Source organism: Mercurialis annua, linkage group LG7 (assembly GCF_937616625.2).
Source record: "Mercurialis annua linkage group LG7, ddMerAnnu1.2, whole genome shotgun sequence".
Classification (NCBI taxonomy): Eukaryota; Viridiplantae; Streptophyta; class Magnoliopsida; order Malpighiales; family Euphorbiaceae; genus Mercurialis; species Mercurialis annua.
In genome coordinates, this window is record NC_065576.1 from 48,405,140 (window position 1) to 48,429,213 (window position 24,074).

The 24,074-nt window shown below is 34.4% G+C and overlaps 3 protein-coding genes across 4 annotated transcripts; 2 read left to right on the plus strand and 1 right to left on the minus strand.

Moving 5' to 3' along the window:
* Window positions 1-2,923: 2,923 nt before the first annotated feature.
* LOC126655942 (E3 ubiquitin-protein ligase AIRP2-like) lies at window positions 2,924-5,070 on the plus strand. Of its 2 annotated transcripts, none has more exons than XM_050350354.2 (5): window positions 2,924-3,154; window positions 3,833-3,995; window positions 4,103-4,172; window positions 4,285-4,510; window positions 4,623-5,070. In XM_050350354.2, the coding sequence occupies exons 1-5, from the start codon at window positions 3,066-3,068 to the stop codon at window positions 4,831-4,833; spliced, it is 759 nt and encodes a 252-aa protein (XP_050206311.1). In that variant the 5' UTR covers window positions 2,924-3,065; the 3' UTR covers window positions 4,834-5,070. The 2 variants fall into 2 exon arrangements, with proteins under 2 accessions (XP_050206311.1, XP_050206312.1); XM_050350355.2 differs by having other exon boundaries at window positions 2,926-3,154; window positions 4,106-4,172.
* A 1,072-nt stretch (window positions 5,071-6,142) lies between these two features.
* LOC126655930 (uncharacterized) lies at window positions 6,143-9,142 on the minus strand. The gene is made up of 2 exons (XM_050350313.2): window positions 7,190-9,142; window positions 6,143-6,886 (listed from the first exon to the last, which is right to left on the minus strand). Exons 1-2 carry the CDS (start codon window positions 9,089-9,091, stop codon window positions 6,374-6,376), a joined length of 2,415 nt encoding a protein of 804 aa, XP_050206270.1. The 5' UTR covers window positions 9,092-9,142; the 3' UTR covers window positions 6,143-6,373.
* A 7,418-nt stretch (window positions 9,143-16,560) lies between these two features.
* LOC126655928 (trans-Golgi network-localized SYP41-interacting protein 1) lies at window positions 16,561-23,838 on the plus strand. Its single transcript, XM_050350311.2, has 8 exons — window positions 16,561-16,819; window positions 16,994-17,155; window positions 17,228-21,058; window positions 21,141-21,930; window positions 22,007-22,659; window positions 23,105-23,252; window positions 23,344-23,425; window positions 23,517-23,838. The coding sequence occupies exons 1-8, from the start codon at window positions 16,709-16,711 to the stop codon at window positions 23,617-23,619; spliced, it is 5,880 nt and encodes a 1,959-aa protein (XP_050206268.1). The 5' UTR covers window positions 16,561-16,708; the 3' UTR covers window positions 23,620-23,838.
* Window positions 23,839-24,074: the final 236 nt, after the last annotated feature.

A 24,074-nucleotide genomic window follows, 5' to 3' on the forward strand; every position in this document is an offset into this window, starting at 1 on the left:
CTATATAAATTTTGCCTTATTTAATTTGTTGTTTGATAATAGTCATGACATAGGAAATAAATAAGGGGCAACAAACTTAGACTTGACAACCTAATATTCTTCTTTTCCTATATATTAATCAATCATATATTGCTATTTAATAATGATGTTCTCCAAATTAATGGGTGCCTAGGGTTTCTTAGATGCTCCTGCCAGATTGTTAGGTGGTTCAATCAAACGGAGTAGTTTAGTTTATTAATTTTAGGGTTGTTATTATACTTGGATTCGAATTAATTATATCAATAATTGAAATCAAATCAAAGATATGTAATTAATTGAAAATTTTGATTGTTTTAAAAAATCACTAAGTTTAGCGTATTTTAAATTTTTAATTAAAAAATTTAATTTTGACAATTTTAAAGCATAAACTATTTTTTCAATTCAAAACATAGATCAATTTTTTGAAAATAAATGCTGACATGACACCGGCATATATACTGTTCCGATGTCCACATCAGTAAAATTTTAACGAAAAATTGCTTTGTTTTTGAAATTGTAAAAATGTGAAAATTGGTGTTTGACATTATCAAAATTAAAAATTTATGTTAGAACTGTAAAACATTTAAAATTCATGATTTTTATGCAATTACACTTAATTGGAAAACACTTTTATCATTTTTTTGTATGACTGAGAAATAAATAACCAAATGTATAATTTAGGACTTGTAGTATTATTTGATACATGATAAGTACGATTCAGTTGTAACTCCGATCGATAAAAAAAAGAAAATAAAAATTAAATTCAAAATAAATAAAAAAATGCTAAATTAATGATATAAATTTTTAAAGGTTCAACGATAAATATCAGAGCCGAGAATCTTCTACTTATGGATAAATCTCATAAGTAATGTACATGTTGGAAAAAATTGAACCATCGACTTAACAGTTTGTTGTCCAGCGTTTATATCATTAAAATTATAACTCATTGGTTTACTATTTTTATTTTTTGAAACCATTCGTTTACCATTTAAATTGCGAATTAAAACTATTTAATTTAGGTTGTGTACATGATTTTGTAATAAGTGGGACAAATTGAGAATAATACAATAGAAAGAATAATGTTATCTTACTAAATACGTATTGATTTTTTTATTAATGCTATCTCACAACTATGATCTTCTAAATCTGTAATAATGTTTGTATTAATTAAATCACACGTTTGGTATCAGAAGAAGAGTAAACAAGTGGTTATTTAATTGTGGTTATGGATAATATTATTAGCTCCATTATTAAGGATTAATTTATCAAGAACCTAACTGTCTCCCAGTTCACAAAGCCAATTAAATAATCATCAACCACAAAATTATTAGCCAACTTAAACTATAATGACTATGACTTTGTACACACCTAAAATATTCAATTTTCATACTTTTCAGGAAGATGGAATAATAAGTAATCAACAATTAGACAAAATCCATCCTAAAATTTAATTATTTTTATTAAAAAAAACTCATTTTTTTGAAAAAAATTATCTTATTCTCTGTAATTACCAAATTTTGGTTTTTAATTCCTTTTTTTTGTGTTTAGAAGAAAAATGAAAAGAAGTACAAAAAGCGAAATTTAGCAAATAAAGAGACTAGAAAATAACTTTTTGAAATAGGGGCTTCCTAAGCAAATTTGTTATAAGGAAATGACAAATATGATTTATTTATGTACATGTATAAAATTTCCTTTTTCGTCTATTATTTAAATTTCACGTACTAATTTAATTTTTTATAAAAAAAAACTGAGAATTATTAAAGAAATATAATAACATAATTTTAAAAGTTGATGCATATACAACTTTAATATAAAACATATAACTTTTTTCCTTATAGTAATAAATATAATTTAAATATTAACATAAATTGTATCCCATCCTTATAATTGAAAAAATCATTAACAAAGAGATAAGGAGTTAAAATCAACATGATGTCCAAATTTATAGGTTTTTCTATAAAAATATCTATTTTAGTTAAATATTTATAAAAATATGCTCTAATTGTTTTTATCAAAAAATTATCGTTTTGGTAGATCATTGGTATATTATTGGTAGATCATTGATAGATTATTAACTGATATATAGAAAAGAAAAGAGCATATTTTTATTAGGAGTTAAAAAAGATAATTTTACAACAATAAAATATTAAAATATATTTTTACAAAAAGAAAATTAAGAAAACATAAAGAGTGTAATTTCCTCAAATCCACATGTGTATAATAGGAAGAACAATTATGGGTAACTTGTAATAAGAGGAAAAGAATGTGAAAAGGAAATATAATACCAAAAAATTATAGATAAGAACAAAATGAATTAATAAAAAGGATCCTCAGCACAACAAAGAGAGATGGCACTCACTTCACCACTATCATTGATCATCGTCGTCATACAATTACACGTATTACCTTCTATGAATTCTTTTTATTTAATGTATTGCTAAAACAAATTTTATTATTTTATTTTTATTACGATTTAATTTCAACATTTAAAATATTATAAAATAAATTTTAATTTTTATCATTTTTATAATTTATAGCTCTAATTAATTTTTTGATAGTTTTATTTTATTTTTTAGCTATAAAATATAAAAATACGAAAGGTTAGCATTTCATTTAAATTTTTTTAAAACGTTGAATTTAATATACCAATACATGTATTTAATATAATTATCACGTATGTATAAAATTACCGAAAAACAGTTTGGATTATAAATTATAAAAATTAAAAAATGATGTATTATATCTCGTTAAAATTAAATCGCTAAAAAAAATAAAAATTTGAAATTTGTTTTTTACATACCTCTTCTATTTATTCTTTCTTTTATGATATGACCCCACCATATATTATTTTAAAAAACCAGTCTTTATCATAGCCGCCCAAAAAAGCAAAGCTTTTTTAATTTTATGAACTTTTTTTCATCTTCTTTGTGGTATATTTTAGTGCCTTTTGGTGGTGGATTAGGTTTTTTTCTTTGTTGATACACCAGAAAACCAAACACCCAGTTACCTATTTTAATTCCTTTCTGTGTTTGTTTTAGTGGGTGGTTATGGAAATTATGTATCTGCAACTGGGTCACTCTTCTTATCAAGATTCTCTCAAGGTTTTAGAGGCTGATATTCAACTTGCTAATGCTTTGTAAGTAAAAAGATCAGAAATTTCTTTTCGGGTTTTTCATTTTTGGTAATAAGTAAAAAGAGCGTTTATGGGAGAAATTGAATTCACGGCTTTAGCAGAACATTGTCGGACGCTTATACCATTTTTGAGCAATAGCTTATTGGTTTTTTCTTGTTTTTTGGTAATTGGTAAAGAGGAGCGGTTGTATGAGGTATTGAACTCACGACTTTAGCAGAATGAACGTTGTCCGACGCTTATACCATTTTTGAGCAATAGCTCATTGGTTTTCTCTTGTTTTTTTGGTATTGATGATCAAATTCTTTTTTATAATAAAATGGACTAGCTTGATCATGAGGGTGAATTTTTTTTTATGTTGGATTTTGAGTTGGTTTGTGCAAGTTTTAAATTTTGATTATATTTAGAAGGTGGGTAGTTGTAGTTGAACATAAACAAAAACTGCAAATTTGTGTGTGTTTGAATATTTGTATATATATATGGAAACATGTTTTATCTTGATGATGTTACTTTTTATGCCTAAACAATTTTAGCTTAAGTGGCATTGCTTTGGCTAATTTTAGAATGTGAATTGGTTGGGAGCTTTTTAGCGGTTAGTATTGTGAGCTTTAAGTCTAATATAGTTGATTACAATGTGAATTGTTTGAACTAATTTGCTGTTTGATTTGAACCATGGTTCGTTAGGGCCGGTGAAATTCCTAGAGGAAAGCGTGGCGCGCGTCTTCAGATGAAACTAGTTTATAATCAATGGACTCCCATCTTGCTTTTTTTGCTGCAACGGATAGATTTATCTTGGATATGTCTGCTTCCAAGATATTTGAATCTGTTTCACATATTTGTATATAAGGTTGGCTTTACTTTTTAGCTTATTGATTCCGAAAGTGATGGTTTTTTTAATTACTTGTTGTAAATAACTTGTGCATTTCGTATTCCTTACTCTTTGATGATGTGAAGCAGGTATATTCTGATGGCAGACCAAACTTACCTACGCACGGAAGAAAAGCAACAATTAAGGAATTCTACGGTATGTAAGATGCATTTTCTATTCTGATAGAGTTAAGATTGTCTGCTTCAATAGTTATTGCGTGTGTGCTTTCTTTGAATCTATTTATATTTTTATGAAAACCAAAATGTAGGTGTTATATTACCGTCTCTTCAACGGCTTCATAGTAATTTGGAAGAGTTAGAGGGTGTTAATTTGGGAGTGGAGATTTCAGCAAAAAAGAAGGTGGAAGGAGATTATAAGCTTGCAAATATCGAATTGGAGAGAGAAGATGAATGCGGAATTTGCTTGGAGCCCTGCACAAAAGTGGTCCTGCCTAATTGTTGCCATGCAATGTGCATCAAATGCTACCGCAATTGGTAACCACAGATGTCAAGTCTTTTTTTTAACATCCTGCTTATTAGGAAGAGTTGATGTAGAATAGAGTTACCGTTTTGCTGCGCTGACTCTGATTTTCCTTGTCAACTACAGGAACACGAGGTCCGAATCTTGCCCCTTTTGCCGCGGTAGCTTAAAGAGAGTTAACTCGGAAGACCTGTGGGTGCTCACTTGTAACAATGACGTAGTCGATCCAAAAACAATTACCAAGGAGGATTTGTTGCGGTTCTACCTCTATATCAATAGCTTGCCAAAATACTATCCAGATGCTCTTTTCTTAGTGTATTACGAGTATCTCATGTAAATGAAGTGCATAAGAGGATCAATGTACAGTTAGCAAAAGCCAACCATCAAATGTAAATATTAGTATGGTAAGCACATTTATCTCCATCACATGTAATTACGTAAATAACAGTCTGGTAAGCACATTCGTCTGTGATGCGCACGGCAACAAAAAAAGGATCGATGGCATCTCGTGCTTGTCTGAGTTTCCATATGACAGTGCTCTCATAATCAAATTTCAAACTTGCATTCTCGTAAAGGTTCGTTTCCCACATAATCTAACCTCAAGCTTATGAACTTATTACATTTGCACATTAGATGACTTGGGACTTAGGGCTAGAGGTTTATGTGCACTTTGGTAAGCAAAAACCATATTGTTTTCTGCTTTTGAGCTATAACAATGGTGTTCATTTGAAAAGAGTCTAGCATGAGTTCAGGTTGCCTTATATCGGCCAATCTAGCCTTTATCCACTCGATATGCAGGATTTGTGTGAGAGTTTGGTTGAGTATGATTTAAAAATGGTATTTCTAGTGTAATTACTCTGTATTCTTAATGCTGCATTCTTTGAACATTTTCTAGTACTCGAATGTTGTATGGAAACTCATCGAATCCTACGTTTGGGTATTTTATTTTTGTTTAGAAAAATACTTTTGAAACTTCAAAATTTTATATTTATAACTTTTTCTCAAAAAAAAAAATATATTCTCTGTTTTGTGCTTTTTGTTAAATATTGTCATTTATGTGCAATATAGTTAGCTGCCTGCTGCGTGCAAACTAGTACTTCAGTCTCATTTATATTAGCTGAAACTGAGTTAATCTTACTGAACCAAAATCCTAATCGGTACATCAGTTCCATGAATGTTTTTGATTTGGTTACGATCAGGAATTTAATTTTTTTTTTGGCTAACCAAGTTAACTGAATATTTTTCATTTTTATATTTTTATATATTTAACCGAATTAACTAAATTAACCGACTTATTCGGTCGGTTCAGTATTGAATTTTTAAACTTCGATAATTTGGTTAATTTGGTTTTGGTTAATTTGGCTAATTCGGTTTCGGTTAATTTGAAAATTAGTGTCGTTTCGGTTAAAAATCTATAATAATTTAATTAGTCAGTAGGGAAAATACAGTTTGGTTTTATCTGAATCAACCGAATGCCCGTCCCTAGTCATAAGTCTAAGATAGTATCATGCTATCCTAGGCTTATGACCTATAAGTTATTAGTCCTACAGGTTTTTCCCTTTTTTATTTTCACACAAGCTTATGCTGAAAAATTCAGATTTGACAATCAAAATTATGCAAAACAACACAATACTTCAAATACAATATATAACAATGGTAAATTTTATTCAATCAATTGATCGATAACCTATACAACGGAGATAAACCTCCGGTATTACATAAATTCCTCTATTTGCAGAAATTAAACAAAAATCTTACAGTTGAAACTCTATAAATCAACCACCAGGGCTCCATTTAACATAGCTATTGAAGCAATCAAAATAGCATATGTAAGCCTCTTTTATTGGTTTAGTACTAATCAAACCTGATTTAAAGCCTTAACCAGCTTTGGCAGCCAATTTAGCTTTAACCATTGAATCAAATGATGGAGTGCAGAAGCCTTCTTTGAAGAACATATTTGCAAGTACCTTATGCATAGCTTCAGTGAAGTGAATTCCGTCCCAGCTGATGAAATTCTGAGGATTGTTACAGGCGGTAGAACCGGTGGATCCGCACATAGCCTGTAAATCGAAGTTGAATCCTCCTCCTCCAGTTCCACAACATGCCTTGAATGGCTCTTGGAAGTTGTACTTTTTGTAGTTTGCTAATACTTGCTTGTATGCTCCCCAGGTATCTGCATATGATATTACACAACCGTTGTATTGTCCGCTGAATTCGGCTACTTTCTTCTTTAAGAGATCGTTGTGAGCTTGTACAATTGAGTTTATTCCAGACGAGCATCCTGAACTATCGCGATCTTTCGACGGATTCATCATCATTTGTACCGGGCAACAGCCTACTGGTGGTAGCCCCTGAACAACTATGTACTTTGCACCTCTATCCAGCATTGACTGTAAAAAAAAGGACATTTAGCATGCATTAAGAAGTAACACAGATATTGGACAAACTTTACGTTTCAGCGTTTCATTTTTAATTCTGTAAACTTTCTGAAATTCTGAAACTTTTTGAATTTTGTCAAGTTTTAAGTTTCATTGTTTCGTTTTCATTTCCTGAAGCTTTCTAAATTTCTGAAACTATTTGAAATTTGACGAGTTTTACATTTCAGCATTTCATATTTCATTTCTGGGAACTTTCAAAAACTCGGAAAACATCGTTTCAGCATTTTTATTTTTGTTTATGTACTGGTTTCTTACCTTTAGCATTTTGCAGGTGTGATCGACGGAAGTTTCGGTCAATGATCGTCCATTAATAGCGGCACCGAAAATTCGAGCATAGTCGCTAAAACCAACAGCACCAACCCAGAAGAGTGAGTCTGCTAACTGAGCTTTGCATTCAGCTTCAGTTTTACCTTTACAGCCCGAATTTAGCATAAATCTGTTAAACCAATCAACTTGACTCAACACACTTTCAGGTTTTGCTTTCCACCAAAAGTTGAGAGGGAGTCCGTGATTAGAGAAAAAATCACTTGAGAGACAAGTTGATCCTGCTATTGCAAAGTTTGCACCAGAATTGAAGTTCGCAGCACCTCCTTCCTTATATGCCTGAATCGGAGGCAACCCGAGATCGTCGCAGAGGAAATCAAGGAGAATTCGACCATTGCTTAGTCTATGGCCGGCTAAGTTAGTGGACGAACCATAGAACTTTTTGAATATTCCAAGGAATGATTTAAAACCTTCCATAGAAGCTGCATTTCCTGTATCAGTAAATGAATCACCAAATGCAAAAACCTTGGAGAATGATTTGCTATAGGATCCTCCGCCTCCGACTCCGCCTGCGCCTCCGACTCCACCGCCGGCTCCGCCTGCGCCTCCGACTCCGCCCCCGAATCCGCCTCCGCCCCCGAATCCGCCTCCCACTCCGCCTCCGAGTCCACCTCCGAGTTTGCCTCCGCCTCCGCCTTCGCCTCCTGCTCCCCCTCCGGCTCCGCCTTCGCCTCCGGCTCCCCCTCCCCCTCCGGCTCCGCCTTCGCCTCCGGCTCCCCCTCCGGCTCCGCCTTTGCCTCCGATTCCCCATCCGGATTTGAATCCGCCTCCCCATCCGATTTTGAATCCGCTTCCAATTCCGCTTCCGATTCCGCCTCCGATTCCGCTTCCGATTCCGCTTCCGAATTTGCCTCCGAATCCACCTTGTCCGCCTCCTTGTCCACCACCTTGTACGCCACCTTGTCCGTGACCCTGTACGTCACCCTGTCCGCCTCCTTGTCCGCCACCTTGTCCTCCTCCGGTTGCGCTACCCTGTCCACCTCCGGTTGCGCTACCTTGTCCGCCTACCTGTCCACCTCCGGTTGCGCTACCTTGTCCGCTTCCGGTTGCGCTACCTTGTCCGCCTCCGGTTGCGCTACCTTGCCCGCCTCCGGTTGCGCTACCTTGCCCGCCTCCGGTTGCGCTACCTTGCCCGCCTCCGGTTGCGCTACCTTGCCCGCCTCCGGTTGCGCTACCTTGCCCGCCACCGGTTGCGCTACCTTGTCCGTCTACGGTTGCGCTACCTTGTCCGCCTCCGGTTGCGCTACCTTGTCTGCCTCCGGATACACCTCCACCTACGGTTACGCTACCTTGTCCGCCTCCGACTCCACTGCCTTGTCCGCCTCCGCTTCCACCTCCACTTCCCTGTCCGCCACCAGTTGCGTGGCCCGAACTAGTTGAAGTGTCGGTAGAATTAGCAGATGTTGATGAAGTGGTGTTATCTTTCTGATTTTCCTGGACAGGAGCATTAGCAGTATCATTTTTACTGCTCGGAACTCCTGAATAATCAATTTTCCCCCCTACAGAAGTATCATTTTGCTTCTCCTGGTTGTTTTTCGAGGAGGAAGAACTCTGTTTGCTGTTCTGTTCCGAACTCTGTTTGCTATTCTGTTCAGAATTCTGCTGACTACTCTGACCGCCAGAGGCTTCTTTCTGATGCGTCTGACTGCTGAAATCAAACGACGAGCCTTGCTTACCAGTCGAAGAAGACGGGCTCTGACCAGTTGAAGCTAAACAAGAACAGTTATGAGGATCATAAACTGGCTTGTTATGAGCATATGACACAGAACTGAAAGTTGATAAGCATATTACAAATGATGTAATACAAAGGAATAAACACTCGAATTTCCTCATTTTTTTTTTGTTTTGTTTTGTTGTTTACTATTATTTTGGATTGATGATTATATTTGAAGAATTTGGTGGATTTATATATGATTTATTTGTTCCATAATTAGGAAATGAAAACTCCATAGTTATAGGAGATTGAAGGTATTCATGGCTTTAAAAGTTGATATGAATTGACCTCACAAATTATAGAAATAAATAATCCTTGGACAATGTTTCAGCATTTGGAGATTAACCCTTTACTGTAGGAAAATGCATGCATTAAACCCTAATTTGTAGTAGTATATTACGTTGCTTCATGCAACCTATTTGATTTTCTTTGAAAAAAAAAACCTATTTGATTTTCTAAGGAATATATTTATTAAAACATTCTTATTTAAACTCAATTTATTGCTCTAATTCGTATTTGTATATATATCACATTGTTATTTTTTAAATATAAAACTAAAATATCTTTTCTTTTTAAATTTTAAAGGTCGTTTCTTTTCCTTTTTTAGTGTTTTAGTATTTCAAAACGTCACTTTATTTGTTGAGATTTCTTTTTAATCTTTTCTTTATTTTTGAATTTTTTTATACAATTTATAAATAAGTAATTACTAAATAGAATTTTCAAAGTAAATGAGTCAAACTGTTAAAGCGACTATTACTGTAAGTACCTTTTAAATTTTATATCCTCCTTGATACAAAATAAAATACTATTAAGCTATGATGATAACTTCGTAAAAATTATTCTCCCTCTCTTTCCGTTAAAAAAAAGTATTTCATTTTTGTATGTAATATTTTTTAACTCTTTTTTCTTTCTAGATTATAACTGTAAACATAATTTATAAGATCAAAACAAAAAGAAAATTAATTACAGTCTTTCTAGTTCATATATATATCCTAAACGGGACAAATGAAGTAATAGTTTATTAAAACGATTAGTAATAAAAGTGGAGCAGAAAACAAATATACTAATGTACATTATGTTTTTAAACAGTATGTAAAATACAAAATCAACAAAAAAAGGATATAAATAAGAGAATAAGTTTAAAGAGCGGAGGTGGATTCTATGAAATAATAATATTTATTTGTGTTAAATTAAATATTTATTACTGTTTTTAAAATTGATTTTGTTTTGTGTAAAGGATATTATTTTTTACGGTTTTTGATTTTAAAAAATTATTGATAATTAATATATTTTGAACAAAAAAATTATTATTATTTAGTGAATTTAGTGAAAAATAAGGTTTTTTTGTATTATAAATAACATTAGGGTCTAATTAGAAAATAGGTTAAAATAAAGATTTATTTTAGACTTTTATCCAAGTGAAAAGTGGTCAATTTAAAACTTTGGATACAATTAAAACACAAAAAGGCAAATTAAGTAGAATTGGAGGAATTCCTACGTCAGGGTCTAATTGCAAAAAGGGCTAAAAATGAGAGGTTTTGAGTGATTAGGCCTAAATTTAAAATTCATCGATTTAGTAAAATCTATGAATTTTAAAAGAACTACCGCCACTTCAAAATCAAAACCACCATTGCTGTCTATTGTCGCTACCGCCGCCATCATCTTTGCCTCTTGAATCCACTCCCGCCCCTTGCCAGTTGCAGATGGTGAAGATCCTGATGATTATGTTCATCTTCAAACGAATCCAGATCAGTTTGAACAAACGTCTTCATCTTCAGACGAACTCAACTTGGTTCATCTGAAGACAAACTGATTCAGATGGGAGTGGGCTGAGGCGGTGGTGAGGGGAGTGGGTTTGTACGGCGAATGTGATAGCGGCGGCGGTGGGCTCAGGCGGCGGAGGTGGTGGCGATGGACTAGCTAGGCGACTGTATTTTGAAGGTTTATTTTTTAGATTTTTTTTGTGTTTTTAAAAAAAATTATAGTATTTTTTATGACATGTTAGATAAGGTGGAACTAATTTGTATATATTTTTTATTTTCTTTTTAAGTGCCACGTGACCGGATATTAACGATGTTAGATAAAAATTGAACGGAAAAAGTTTATTTCTTTTTTAAATCATAGCGTTTTAAACGGAAATTAAAGTCTAAAGACGGCCGTGATAAAAAGTGAAAATTAGACACTATGGATGCTTTTAAGCCTAAATCAAAAATATCAGTTTTTCTTTTGAATTGCTCTTTTTTCCTTTGGTTGTTAATCCTTTTTGTATGTCAATTTTTTTTTTAATTCAGAGTCGGTTTTCTTTATTAAAATTCTCACGAAGATTTAATACATTTCGTAAAATATAAAATTTAGTTAGATGACAAAATATGAAAAATCCTACTTAATTAGTAATGTTTGTATTATTTGAGAAATTGATGGCAGGTGGTGATGCTACCGGACCAACCCCCCACCTCCACCGTCTATCCTAAAAACGTGAGGCGTTGCCACCGCAGCCAGGGCGGTGGTGGTAAGACGACACCAAATTTGACACAATGCGAAATTGTACAAATATTAACACAACTAACATATTAATTGTCAATGTGTAGGAAAATTGAGATATGGATATTCCAAAGTTGACACAAGTCAACAACTAATCATTTTTGGAATATGAAATTTATAGTTTTTGAATAAAAAATCTATTTCATCCATTAAATATGTTGCATGAGCAAAAGTGCATCCATACCTAAATCCCTCTCTAATATTTTTGTGCTCTCACTTCTCTTTAGAAAAGAACTTTCATTTTCTCCATCTTTTTGAGGGTGGGAGAAGATAACCTTTAAAAAATCATTTTCTCTCCGCCCGTATTACTAAGTAGTATAGATCTACTCTTTATTTCAATAAATCTTTGTTAAAATTTTTAATTTTAAGTGGGTTATTTTTGATTTTATCATGTTGTAATAAATTTAAAGGTCTTTACCACCTCTTTTGCTTTGATTTTTTAGATCTACAAAGAATTTTTAGTGTTTGATCGTTCTTCAAAGTCAAGTTTTTGTAGATCTAAAAATTGGGAGGTTTGTGACTTTTAACTTTATAGATTTAGATGATGAAGATAGTTGGTTGGCAAAAATACTACGCTTCAACGGTTCAAGCGGATTTTCTGTCTCATCGGAAGAAGAAAGTCGAACTCCCCGTCCGACAGTTTATCGTTGTGTTAAGTTTGCGGGATCCATGATTAGACTTCTTTTTAATTTTGCTTGTATCACGTTTGTTGCCTTTTATTGGTTGCTTAATCTTGAAAGATCATATAAAAAATTATTGTCATATGACTTTCACTCTTGTATTGTTATATTCATCAATAGATCTATCTTTGGAAAAAAAAAAACAACTAATCATAGTGATGAAATATTTAGATGTTCTTTAAAATGTATGAAGAAATGTATAAATTGAAAATAAAAACAATATATATATGTAATGTTCGACTAAAAAAAACCGGAAGATATTAAAAAAGAGAATAGAAAAAATCACTTTTTTGATTTTTTTGTTTATGACCCATCTTTTTTTATTTTTTTATTTTAATCTATTTCTCAATTTTCAATTTTAATTATAGCATTTGTTCAAATTGAACTGGAAAAAACTCAAATGTATCATTACATTACGCTTTTAATTGTTTCAATCTGCGTTTTTATCGTAAAAAAATTCAAACATGAGCCAACATGAAAGGTATATTTAAATTTTGGGCTAATCTTATTTTAATACTAAATTTTTGTGGATTTTGTCAATTATAACCAAAATTTTCGAAATCGTTAGCATTAGCCCACTTTAGAATATTCAGAACATTTTCTAGCCATAATTCTGCATGCAATAACTTAGGGTAAATTCAAAAAATGGTTAGAAAAGGTTCTTAATATTCTAAAATGGGTTAATCCTGACGATTTGAAATTGATTATAACTGATAAAAACCGAGGTTTGGTATTAAAATCATATTAGCTCTAAAAAATTTATCCACTTCAATTTAAACAAATGACTATAACTGAAATTAAAAATTGAGAAATAAAATAAAATTGAAAATTTAAAAGGTAGAATCATAAGAAAAAAAATTAAAAAGGTGAAATATTCTTAAATGATTAAGCGTTAAAAATATAAAAAATAGAAGTATCAAAATGGATTAAGACATATTTTTATGATTCACATAACAATACAACACGATATAGTTGAGATTAAACATATTTGTGTCATAAATAGGTCGAACCATTTATGATTTGAGTTAAAGTATGTCAATTCGATTGACATGCGCACTCATTCAATTCGTTTATGATACAATTTAAAATATGTGCTATGTCGTGTTTGTCAATATGGCTTAATACATTATTGATAAATATATAAGTGATGGAGTTTGTCTATTCAACGAATTAACCTGTAAAATAAGAGTTAGATTGCTGATCGGACGATGGTTGTCCGATGAGCACTTTAAATCAATATTGAGTTTAAGAGAGTATTGAGTAAATTGAATTAATGTGCACATACATGTATACCTCAAACTCCTTATATAGTAGTGAGGGAGTATCTTATAGAATTCAAATAGGAAAGGATTTCTTTTCGGAAGAATTGTGATTCCTATTTGTGATACGAATTCAAATAGGAATATGACCCCTAAATGAGATAGCACTCTTCAATAGGAAAATGATTTCAAATTGGAATGTACTCCTTGTTCTTATAGTAGATTAGAGTCTTTTAGAATCTTCGTAATCTTCGATATTATAGTTGACTTTGGATTTTAGATCTCTGAATGGGATTCGCATCAAGATCTTAGTAGTCTTTATTTGCCGAGTTCTAGGAGATCGGTCATTATTTCTTTGGGCGAAATCGTATGGACTTTGTTCTAAGCGGACGAATCTTATAGGACTCGGACTCGTCAGTAATGGTTTATCTATGTTGATCTCGTCTTGACTTTTTATTTTTTTGCGAGTCCTGAGGTTTACTTCGAGTAATCCCCTCGGACTCGACTCATCATTTTGGTATGTAGAAATGAGTTTCTATCATTAGCTTCCCTGCAAGTAAGCTAATGTTTTGGATATTTATTCCTAATTTGAGGTTTAGCTTTGCTTAGGATTTTTATCTTTATTCAACGAGTTTTTTTAGATTCTCAACGAATCTCTTTAAATTCCCTATCATTTCTATTATTTTAACATGGTTAGCGATATGGCTCACATATTTTGACAGGTGTCAACGATGGGCACGTGTCCTTTATGTAAGATGCATACGTGCACGTTGCAAGGTTTCAACCCTTTGATTTTTTTAACCAGAATCATTCTGTTTTAAGGATCGTGCTTTACTATTTGTTCTTTTTCTTCTTCTTTCAAGCTTTCTTTCCCTAAACTGAAATTTTTGATTTATCCTTGAACTTTAAGATTTCTCGCTTCTGTGTTGCTCCTTTTCTTTCATTCGATCTGTTATTCCTTCTTTCTAGGTATTTCGTTGTTTTTAGTTTTGCGATTTTATCTTTAATTTTCTTGTTTATATTTAGATTTCTTCGTATTTTTGAAGCTTCTTTGAGTTTGCCTTTTCTTTTATCTATTTTGGTGATTTTGATTTACTAGTCCTTTGAAGCTTTTCGATTTTATTGTTTATTCTCATTTCCCCCCTTGAAATTTCAAAATGGCCTTTTCATTTTTTGATAGATGTCATGGATTATATTCGTTGTTTTCTCTCGGACAAACAAATTCTTGATATCCATGCCAAGTATGATTTTCCAATAAGGTATAAGATTAAGAAATCTGGTGCCCTCTTTAGGGCTCATTATTACTCCGGTTCGCCGAACGAGATTATTTTATTCGAGGAACATCTCGTTGATGGGCTTAGATTTCCTATAGACTCTTTTATTTTTAATGTTTGTCATGAGTAAGGTATTCCACTAGGGCAACTTCCTTCCTATGATGTCTGGAGCCTTGTTTCCTTTTTAGAGTCTTGTGAGCTTCAGAAGCTCCTTCGATGAATGTCTTCAGGCATTTTTGCTCCTTCTCTTGTAAAGATGGGGCATTTGTTTATGTCAATGATATTCCTAGACGATCTTTATTTGGGTTATCCAGTTTGAAAGATTGGACTTTCATTTTTTCAGTCAGATATAACTTTTCAAGGGATTTTCTTTTATTAAGATAAAATTTATCCCTTCTTCCATGACTCTTGCCGACTCCAATTTTTCTCCACGGATTTAATAAAATTTGATGAATTTAAAAAAAATGTAAAGTTTACACTCTTCTAACGTCTTTGCCGTTCGATCAAACCCTAAAATCATCGTTGATTATTTACGACTCAATCATCCTATTATCGACTAACAATCGCCTATGACCCCTGATTTTTGAACCCTCTCACAACAAATTCACTAAATTTATTTTTGATCAATGAACCTCCTAGATTTTGATTTTGTGGTAAGTAAATCTTTTTCGTCCATTTAAAGTGTAACGTCGTTAAATATTGCTGATGTGACACTTTAGAAATAATAATACATATACGATTAGCTTCACACCATCTGACAAGTCAATGAAACATTTAAAATATCCAAAATAAACTTAAAAAAAAAAAACTTAAAATTTTCCTACCCATCCACTTGCCCCACTCCGACCGTCACCCTTCTATCGGTCACCGCCATCCTCACTAGCAGTCTCCAAACCTCAGCCGAACTGGTTTGTCCTCTTTAGAGGACGAATTGTGTCTGGTTTGTCCTCTGAAGAAGACTTAGAACCGTATGGTGCGTCTTTTTAGAGGATGAACGCTGATGCATGGGTTCTTCCTTTAAGGACGAATCTAGATGGATACTTCCTCTAAGAAGGAGGATAGTGACCGTAGTGGCGGATGACGGTGGAGGCGGCGACAGTTGGAGGAGTAGAGGGTGGTTGATTTTTTTATTTAATTATATTTAAGGAACTTTTATTTTAGTTATGTTTTAAAATTTAGGTTTTAAGGTTATTTTGGGTATTCGAAGTTTTTAAAATATTTTGATGATATCTCAAGGAATAAAGGGTCAATACGCCCCTTAAACTTGTGTACGTATTTTTTTTGAACAAAGGGTCAACGCGCCCCCTGAACTTGTGGCACGGGGTCATCTAGCCCAATTTATACTTTTTTGAGCAACTAACCCCAAAATTCTTCATTTTTAGGTCAAATAACCCCATAATTTATATATTTATTTTAAAAAACAGATTTAGGATAATTATGTCGCAACAATTAGGGAAGTATCCAATTACTTTTTTGCATCCCTTACCTCCGATTTGTATTTTACGCGTTTTAAAAATACAATTATGGGGTTACTTGACCCGAAAATGAAGAGTTTTAGGGTTATTTGCTCAAAAAAGTATAAATTGGGTTAGATGACCCCGTGACACAAGTTTAGGGGGCGCGTTGACCCTTTGTTCTATTTTTTTTAAATGCCTCATCAGCAATGTTTAACAGCGTTAGATTCAAATAGATAAAAAGGGTTTACCGACTATAATTAAAACTCAAGGAGTTTAATGACCGAAAATAAAATTTAGGTAGTTTGTTATTATAGGTTTCACTATGAATTATTAGATTTTGTTTTACTATGATTTATTAGATTTTGTTATTATTTAATATTTTTCTTTTCAACGTCAGTCATCACTTTCTAAAAAAGTCAAAATCCCTAATACTATACAAAAACTTTCTTAATTCAAGGTCTAGGGTTTCTTTTTGTGCTTTGCAGATCCATTTCCTTCTTGTTTTCCGTGTTATGATTGATTAAAATGTCAGATAGTAATCATTTAGAGGACGAAGCACTCCAAAATGGAGATCATCTTCAAGAAGAAGAAGAACCAGAAACAAAAAAAATTGAACCTGTTCTTGACGTTAATCAGGTAGATTTTGATGTATGAATATGTTTATTTAATTTATTGAATGTCGAATAATTCGTGTTTTTTGTAATGTTTTTAAGTAATTAATTGATGTTTTGCATATGTTTATTTAATTTCTTGAAATGTCGAATAATTCGTGTCTTTCGTAATGTTTTTAAGTGATTAATTGAATTGCAGGGATCAGAAGAGGCTAATTCTCATGTGGAGAGTAAAGAAGATATGTTTCTTGATGCAACTGATGATATTGAAGAGACTCAGTCTCAAGAAATGGATAATAATACTGATAATGAGGTTACCCTAGATAATAATATTGAAGTAACTGTTTCTGAAGATTACAAGGTTGGTTTGTTTTCTTGATTAATGATTATTGATTTAAATGAAATCTTGTTTAATGGGGGTTTAATTTTGTAGGAAGAGCAAGAGGATTTTTCCGTGGAAGTTGCTAATCTGCTCCATGAGCTTAAGTTTTTGAGTAATGGTGAGAATTCAGAAGTGTTGGTGGGCGGCGTTGGCAGTGGTTTGCTGAGGGAGATGCTGAGTGAGTGTTCTCGGTATGTTAAAGTTTCATTAGAACACAAGTTGCATAGCGAGAACACGATAAGGGAGCTTCAACGACAGATTGAAGAGCTTAATTTGAAGGTTCAGGTGGAGCAGAGTGTTGATATTGTTGCTGATAGGATGATGGGTGTTCTTAGCATGGTGGTTAATCAAGAGGAGTTGTTGGATTATTCTGTTGTTGGGAAAGTTGCTCATGTTGAAAGAAGTACTTCTATGTTGGTGGAACAGTATAAATGGTTTCTTTACGAAGTTGATCAACTCAGGCTGTGTTTGATAGAGGGTGGATTCAGTGTTGGGCCGCATGAGGAGTTTGGGTATCCATCAGTTTTTGCTGTTGCTCGTAGTGAGTTGCAGGAGATCGCGAAAGCAAAAGCAGAGATGCTGGGGAAAATAAACTATCTAGAGGATGTGAATCGGAAATTGGTTGAGGAAGTCGAGAAGGAGAAAGCAATGGCCGAGACTGTGAACTCAGAATTTGAGAAGGTAAAGGTGGCACTTGAGCAGGAAAAGGTAAGGTGTGCTAACGCCAAAGAAAAGCTTGGTATGGCTGTGACAAAAGGGAAGGCTCTGGTTCAGCAGCGGGATTCACTAAAGCTCTCGCTGGCTGAGCAAACAAGCGAGCTCGAGAAATGTTTGGTTCAATTGAAAGAGAAGTCGAATGCTGACGAGGCTGCTGAGTTATGCAGGGCGGAGCTGGCCAAATGTGAAAATTTGGTTGCATCATTACAAGAAGCACTTACACAAAAGAGTGCAGTTCTTGAAAGCTGTGTGGAAGCTTTATCTCAAACCAGTGTACCTGAGGAACTTCAATCGGTGGAAATTACAGAGAAATTTAGATGGCTTGTAAATCAGGTTGCATCACTGGAGAAAACAGTTCTGGAAAAGAATGCACTTCTCCAAAATTTTGAAGAAATTTTGTCTCAGACTAGTGTATCAGAAGAAATAGAGTCAATGGATGTGATTGCGAGGCTGAAAGGGCTTGCAAATTTGGTCAAATCATTGCAGGAAATGATTTCACAAAGAAATAAAATTCTCATCAGTCTTGAAGAAATATTTTCAGAGATCAATGCACCAGCTGAATGTCAATCGATGGATGCAGTGCAGAGGCTCAAATGGATTTTGGAGGAGAGAGATGCACTTAAGAGTAATTTGCTGGAATTCCACAGATTGAAAGATGCTTTATCTTTGATTGATCTTCCTGAAACTGCTTCATCATCTGATTTGGAAACTCGGATTAGTTGGCTTAAGGATTCAGTTAAACAGGAAAAAGATGAAATACATAAGCTGCAGTATGAGATTGCTAGAGTACAGGCTGTTGGGCATAAGGTGATTGACCAGTTAAGTGGTACTCTTGTAGCAGAATTACAAGAAAAGGAATATATTAAATCAGAGCAGGCTGAGCTAGCGCTTAAGTATGAAGCAATTTCTCAAGAAGCATGCAAAGCTTTATGGGAGAAGGATCAGATGGTAAGGCTGTTGTTGGAGGGTTCTGGAATGGAAGAGACTGTTTCTGACGTGGCTATGCTCATTGAGAGATGCTTCGCGAAGATAAAAGAACAAAGTAGTACTTCTTTTAATTTATCTTCTGCTGATGCTGATGTTTTTGAAAGAATGCAGAGTCTCTTGTTTGTGAAGGATCAAGAATTGGTTCTCTCTAAGAAACTCCTAGAAGAAGATTTGCTGGCGAGATCAGAAGTAAACAATCTCTCTAATAACTTAAGAGCGGCATCCACAGAACTAGCTGAACTGAAGGAGGAAAAAGATTCTCTACAGAAAAATCTTGAGCGAGCAGAAGAGAAATTTGCTCTGTTAAAGGAGAAATTGTCCTTGGCAATAAAGAAAGGTAAAGGATTGTTTCAGGATCGGGAAAACTTGAAACTTACTCTGGATGAAAAAAATTCAGAAATTCAGAAGCTGAAACTGGTACTACAGAAGCAAGAATCTGCAGCTACTGAGCACATGGATCAGATAAGTAAATTGTCTGCTTATCTAGAACAAGTCCCAGTGTTAGAGGCTAAGCTACTAGATGCAAAAAGTCAACAAAATCAAGTTGAGCAATTCTTACTGGAGAGCAACAACATGTTACATGGGGTGATTGAATCAGTTGATCGTATTGTTCTTCCTACTGATTCAGTTTTTACAGACCCCGTAGAAAAAGTGAACTGGCTTGCACGCTACATTAATGAATGCCAGAGTGCCAAGTCTTGTGCTGAGGGAGAGTTGGGTGGAGTCAAGGAAGAAATGGCCATTGTGGCTAGTAAATTAGCCGAAGCACAAGAAAGTATAAAGTCATTGGAAGATGGACTGATAGTGGCCGAGAGCCACATATCTCAACTGACGGAAGAGAAGCGGGGAATAGAAATTGCTAAGGAAAATGTCGAGGAGGACTTGCAAAAGGTAAAAGAAGAAGCTCATGCTCAAACCAACAACTTTAATGAGGCTTGTGAAACTAGAAAGTCTCTTGAAGATGCATTGTATGTTGCAGAAAATAACATTTCTTTGATTGTAAAAGAAAGAGAAGAGTCTCAGCTGAGCAAAGCTGCGACAGAAGCTGAACTAGAGAAAGTGAGAGAGGAGGTTGCTGTTCAAACTGAGAAGCTGTCAGAGGCTTATAGAAATATAAAGTCTCTTGAAGATGCATTATCTCAGGCAGAGGCCAATGTTTCGTTGCTCTCTGAACAAAACAATCATCTGCAGGTTGGAAGAACTGATTTGGATAATGAACTGAAGAAGCTAAAAGAAGAAGCCGAGTCCCATGGCAGTGGGCTGGCAGATACAGTTTTGACTATGAATCAACTGGAAGATGCTCAACTGAGCAGAGCTTCGATGGAGGATGAGGTAGAGAAATTGAGAGATGAAGTTGCTGTTCAAACGGAGAAGCTGACAGAAGCTAATATAACTTTAAAATCTCTTGAAGATTCACTCTCTCAGGCTGAGGCCAATGTCTCTTTGCTTTCTAAACAAAACAGTCATTTCCAGGTTGAAAGAACTGATCTGGAAAATGAGCTAAAGAAGCTAAAAGAAGAAGCCGAGTCACAAGCCTCTCTAACTATGAAGCAACTGGAAGATGCTCAAGCGAGTAAAGCTGCTTCAGAGACTGAACTGCAGAAAATGCGAGAAGAAGTTGCTATTCAAACTGAGAAGCTGAAAGAGGCTTATGAGTCTATACAGTCTCTTGAAGATGCACTTTCTCATGCAGAGGAAAATGTTTCTCTGCTTTCTGAACAAAACATTTGTTTCCGGGCAGAAAGAACTGATTTGGAGAATGAACTAGACAAGCTCAAAGAAGAAGCTGAGTCACAGACTAGTAAGTTGGCGGATACCGCTGCAACCATGAAATCACTGGAAGATACTTTGACAAAGGCAGGAAACAAGATTTCTGTGCTTGAAGGCGAAAAAAGAATTGCTGAGCAGGAAATCTTTGCACTTGAGTCCAGATTGAAGGCATGCATGGATGAATTAGCTGGAACCAATGGCAGAATAGAAAGTAGGTCCACTGAACTCATCCATCAGCTTGGCGACCTTCAAATGCTCATTAGAAACGAGAGTCTGCCATCCATGGTCAGGCAACATTTTGAAAAGGAAATGGAGAAGCTCAGAAAGATGGACCTAATTTTGAGAGAAATAAAGGCCCGTTTTGTTGACAAAAGTTCAGTAGTCCTGCCAAATCACTCTAACACTGAGGTAAAATCATTATTCTGTTGTGCTGATACTTCTGTTGAGCTTCTATTTGGCTTTCCTCTCATAGCAGTTTCTCTTATTCTAGGAAGATTTGCTCGTGACTACAAAACCTTTCCTTCATGACATTGGTAACACTGTGGACATACAAATGGATGATGGCGATTTGAATGTTGCAGATATTGACAACATTTCCAAGCTTTTTAAGAAAACTATTGAGGGGTTCCAATTGCAAAACGCAAATCTTGCAGGCAATTTTGAAGGCTTCTCTACCTTCATAGATGAGTTTATTGAAGCTCTGTTAATAAAACTAAGGGAAACCGATGATGCAGTAAGTAATATCTTTGAGCACATTGATTCCGTGGACCAGAAAATGAAGAATATAGAAATAAATAAATGGGAACAAGATGAAAGAATTGACGTGTTAGAAAAAGATTGTAGAGTTTTATTGTCTGCTTGTACCAAAGCCATAAACAAATTGCAGTTTGAGACCAAGAACAGTCTCATGGACCTGAACTCTATTCCTGAGCTTGCAAAGTTGAATCATAGTACTAATCCGGAAGTAACTGAAGTTGTTGTTGATGACATGGACCATGGAAGCAGATATGACAATATGGCAGAGAAGTTGTTATTGGCTACACAAAAGGTTCACGCTGTCGCTAAACTATATGAGAGCTCAAGCAATGTGGCAGCTTTCACAATTGAAGATTTGCAAGAGAAATTAAGAGAAAGTAAAGCAGCTTATGAATATGCCATAGACAAAAGGGATAAGATTCAGAGTAGAGTTTCTGAGCTAGAGGCAAAAGTTGAAGCCTTAGAGGAGAATTTGAAAGAGAAAGATGAGCTTGTGCATAAAAATTTCACGATGGAAGAACGAGGTGAATACTTTTGTCATTATGTTGTTTAATCTTTGAGCTTACTTGTTTCCTGGCTGACTATTGTTTGTTGTTCCAGAACAAGACGATGTTATTATGTCGCCATCTGAATTGAAAACTCTCCTTGATAAGATAAGGAAGGTTGAAATTCCTTTTATAGAGTCAGAAGTTGAGGATATTAAGTTCCAGAATCCTGTTGGCGTACAAAAGCTATTTTACATTATTGATAGTGTACCTGAGTTGCATCATCAAATGATTACATTATCCCATGACAAAGAGAAGCTACAATCAAATCTCTCGATGCAGGTTCTTGAAACTGAACATCTAAAGGAGGAGATTGAATTTCTCACTGAAAACAAGCAAGATTATGAAAAGATAAAGACTGAAATGTCTGAGATAACATTGGGTTTGGAGAAAATCCTCAATACTTTGGGCGGTAGTGAAATTGTCGGAGACCAAAAATCTACTAATGTGCAGAGACTTTTGCCGCAAGTAGAAAAACAGATCACGGCCTTGACTTGGGAAGCTAAAAGTTCAAAACTCCAAACTCAAGAACTTGGCTCAAGGTTGCTTGGGAGCCAGAAAATCATAGATGATTTGTCAACCAAGGTTAAATTGCTTGAAGATTCATTTGGAAGTAAAACTGTTCCACCAGAGGTTGTTCAGGAAAGAAGCATCTTTGAAGCACCTCCACTGCCTACTAGCTCAGAGATATCTGAAATTGAAGATGTGGTAAATTATGCTTTTGGCTTGGGCATTTTTCCCTTTATAAAATTGCATCAGTTAGTGTTGCTTGGGTTCATTTTATGCGAACCATTATGTCACCATGTGCGGTTGTTTGATAGTTTTTTCTTGCATACAACGATGTCAATTTTTTTTCCTCATTATAAGCATAGTTATTTTTACTGGATCTTGTGCATATCTAATTTTTTTGTCTGCTGCAAGGGTAACACTAGACACCTTGTCAGCACTGTCGAGACATTGAGAGTTACTAAGACTTGAAGCTTAACCCACTTTCAAGGAGTCATAGCATGTTTTTGGGTGTGGCAAAGATACATGAAACTTATCAAACAATATTGTGCACAGCTGGTTGCCATGTGTTTTAAACATTGTTTCTTAACTATGCTGAATATAGATGAACTGCATCTGTTAAATTATTGTTTTGATTCTCATGTAGGATTCAGTTGGAAAGAATGGGATATCTCCAGTTGCCTCCGCTGCTCAATTGCGAACCATGCGGAAAGGGTCGACTGACCATCTTGTTCTGAATGTGGATTCAGAATCTGCTAGTCTGATCAACAATATAGAAACTGATGATGATAAAGGTTTGCGTTGTGGGGATTTTTCATATCCAAATTACTCTCTTTCAGTTTCAGAACACAAGTTTTCATTGTTTTTTCCCCGTCTCTTTGACAGGTCATGTGTTCAAGTCTCTCAACACATCAGGTCTGATTCCCAAGCAAGGGAAATCAGTTGCAGATCGAGTTGACGGAATATGGTAACGTTCTTACAATCCACTTAAACATAAGCTTGGAATTTGATACACTATTCAACTTGAAACTAAGCTGGCTCTGTTTTGACATATGCAGGGTTTCGGGTGGTCGAGTTCTAATGAGTCGACCGAGAGCGAGACTGGGAGTTATTGTCTATTGTCTACTGTTGCATCTATGGATTTTAGGAACCATATTATGAAAAGTGGGACAATTACATCTCTAAATCAAACTGGCAGCAATTCTTGTACCTTGTGTCATAGATATTTTTTTTCTTTTCCACATTCTTTTCTTCCTCCCAGTCCCAAATATGTTGTTTATATGCAGTCTTACCCTCATGGATTCTCTGTAATCAACTTTTAGGGTTCAGAGAATTGTAACCTCAAATAATACATAGTTCTTTTTAGACATATTTTTTTTACTTTTATTTGTATTTATTCAATTATAATTCTGACATCTTCGGGAAAAAAAGGAAAAATCTATAATAAATATATGAATAAAGGGTTAACGCACCAATGACACGGGGTTATTTAACCCAATTTGGTAAATTTCAAACTCATCGTATAAGAAATAGTCATAATATATATATATATATATATATATATATATATATATATATATATATATATATATATATATATATATATATATATATAT

Coding starts and splice junctions, on each gene's coding strand:
- LOC126655942 (XM_050350354.2), top strand. CDS start 3,066: ATGGAAATTATGTATCTGCAACTGGGTCACTCTTCTTATCAAGATTCT. Junction 3,155..3,832: donor ATTCAACTTGCTAATGCTTT/GTAAGTAAAAAG, acceptor ATGGTTCGTTAG/GGCCGGTGAAATTCCTAGAG. Junction 4,173..4,284: donor AACAATTAAGGAATTCTACG/GTATGTAAGATG, acceptor ACCAAAATGTAG/GTGTTATATTACCGTCTCTT.
- LOC126655930 (XM_050350313.2), bottom strand. CDS start 9,091: ATGAGGAAATTCGAGTGTTTATTCCTTTGTATTACATCATTTGTAATA. Junction 6,887..7,189: donor ACACCTGCAAAATGCTAAAG/GTAAGAAACCAG, acceptor TTTTTTTTACAG/TCAATGCTGGATAGAGGTGC.
- LOC126655928 (XM_050350311.2), top strand. CDS start 16,709: ATGTCAGATAGTAATCATTTAGAGGACGAAGCACTCCAAAATGGAGAT. Junction 17,156..17,227: donor CTGTTTCTGAAGATTACAAG/GTTGGTTTGTTT, acceptor TTAATTTTGTAG/GAAGAGCAAGAGGATTTTTC. Junction 23,426..23,516: donor GATCGAGTTGACGGAATATG/GTAACGTTCTTA, acceptor TGACATATGCAG/GGTTTCGGGTGGTCGAGTTC.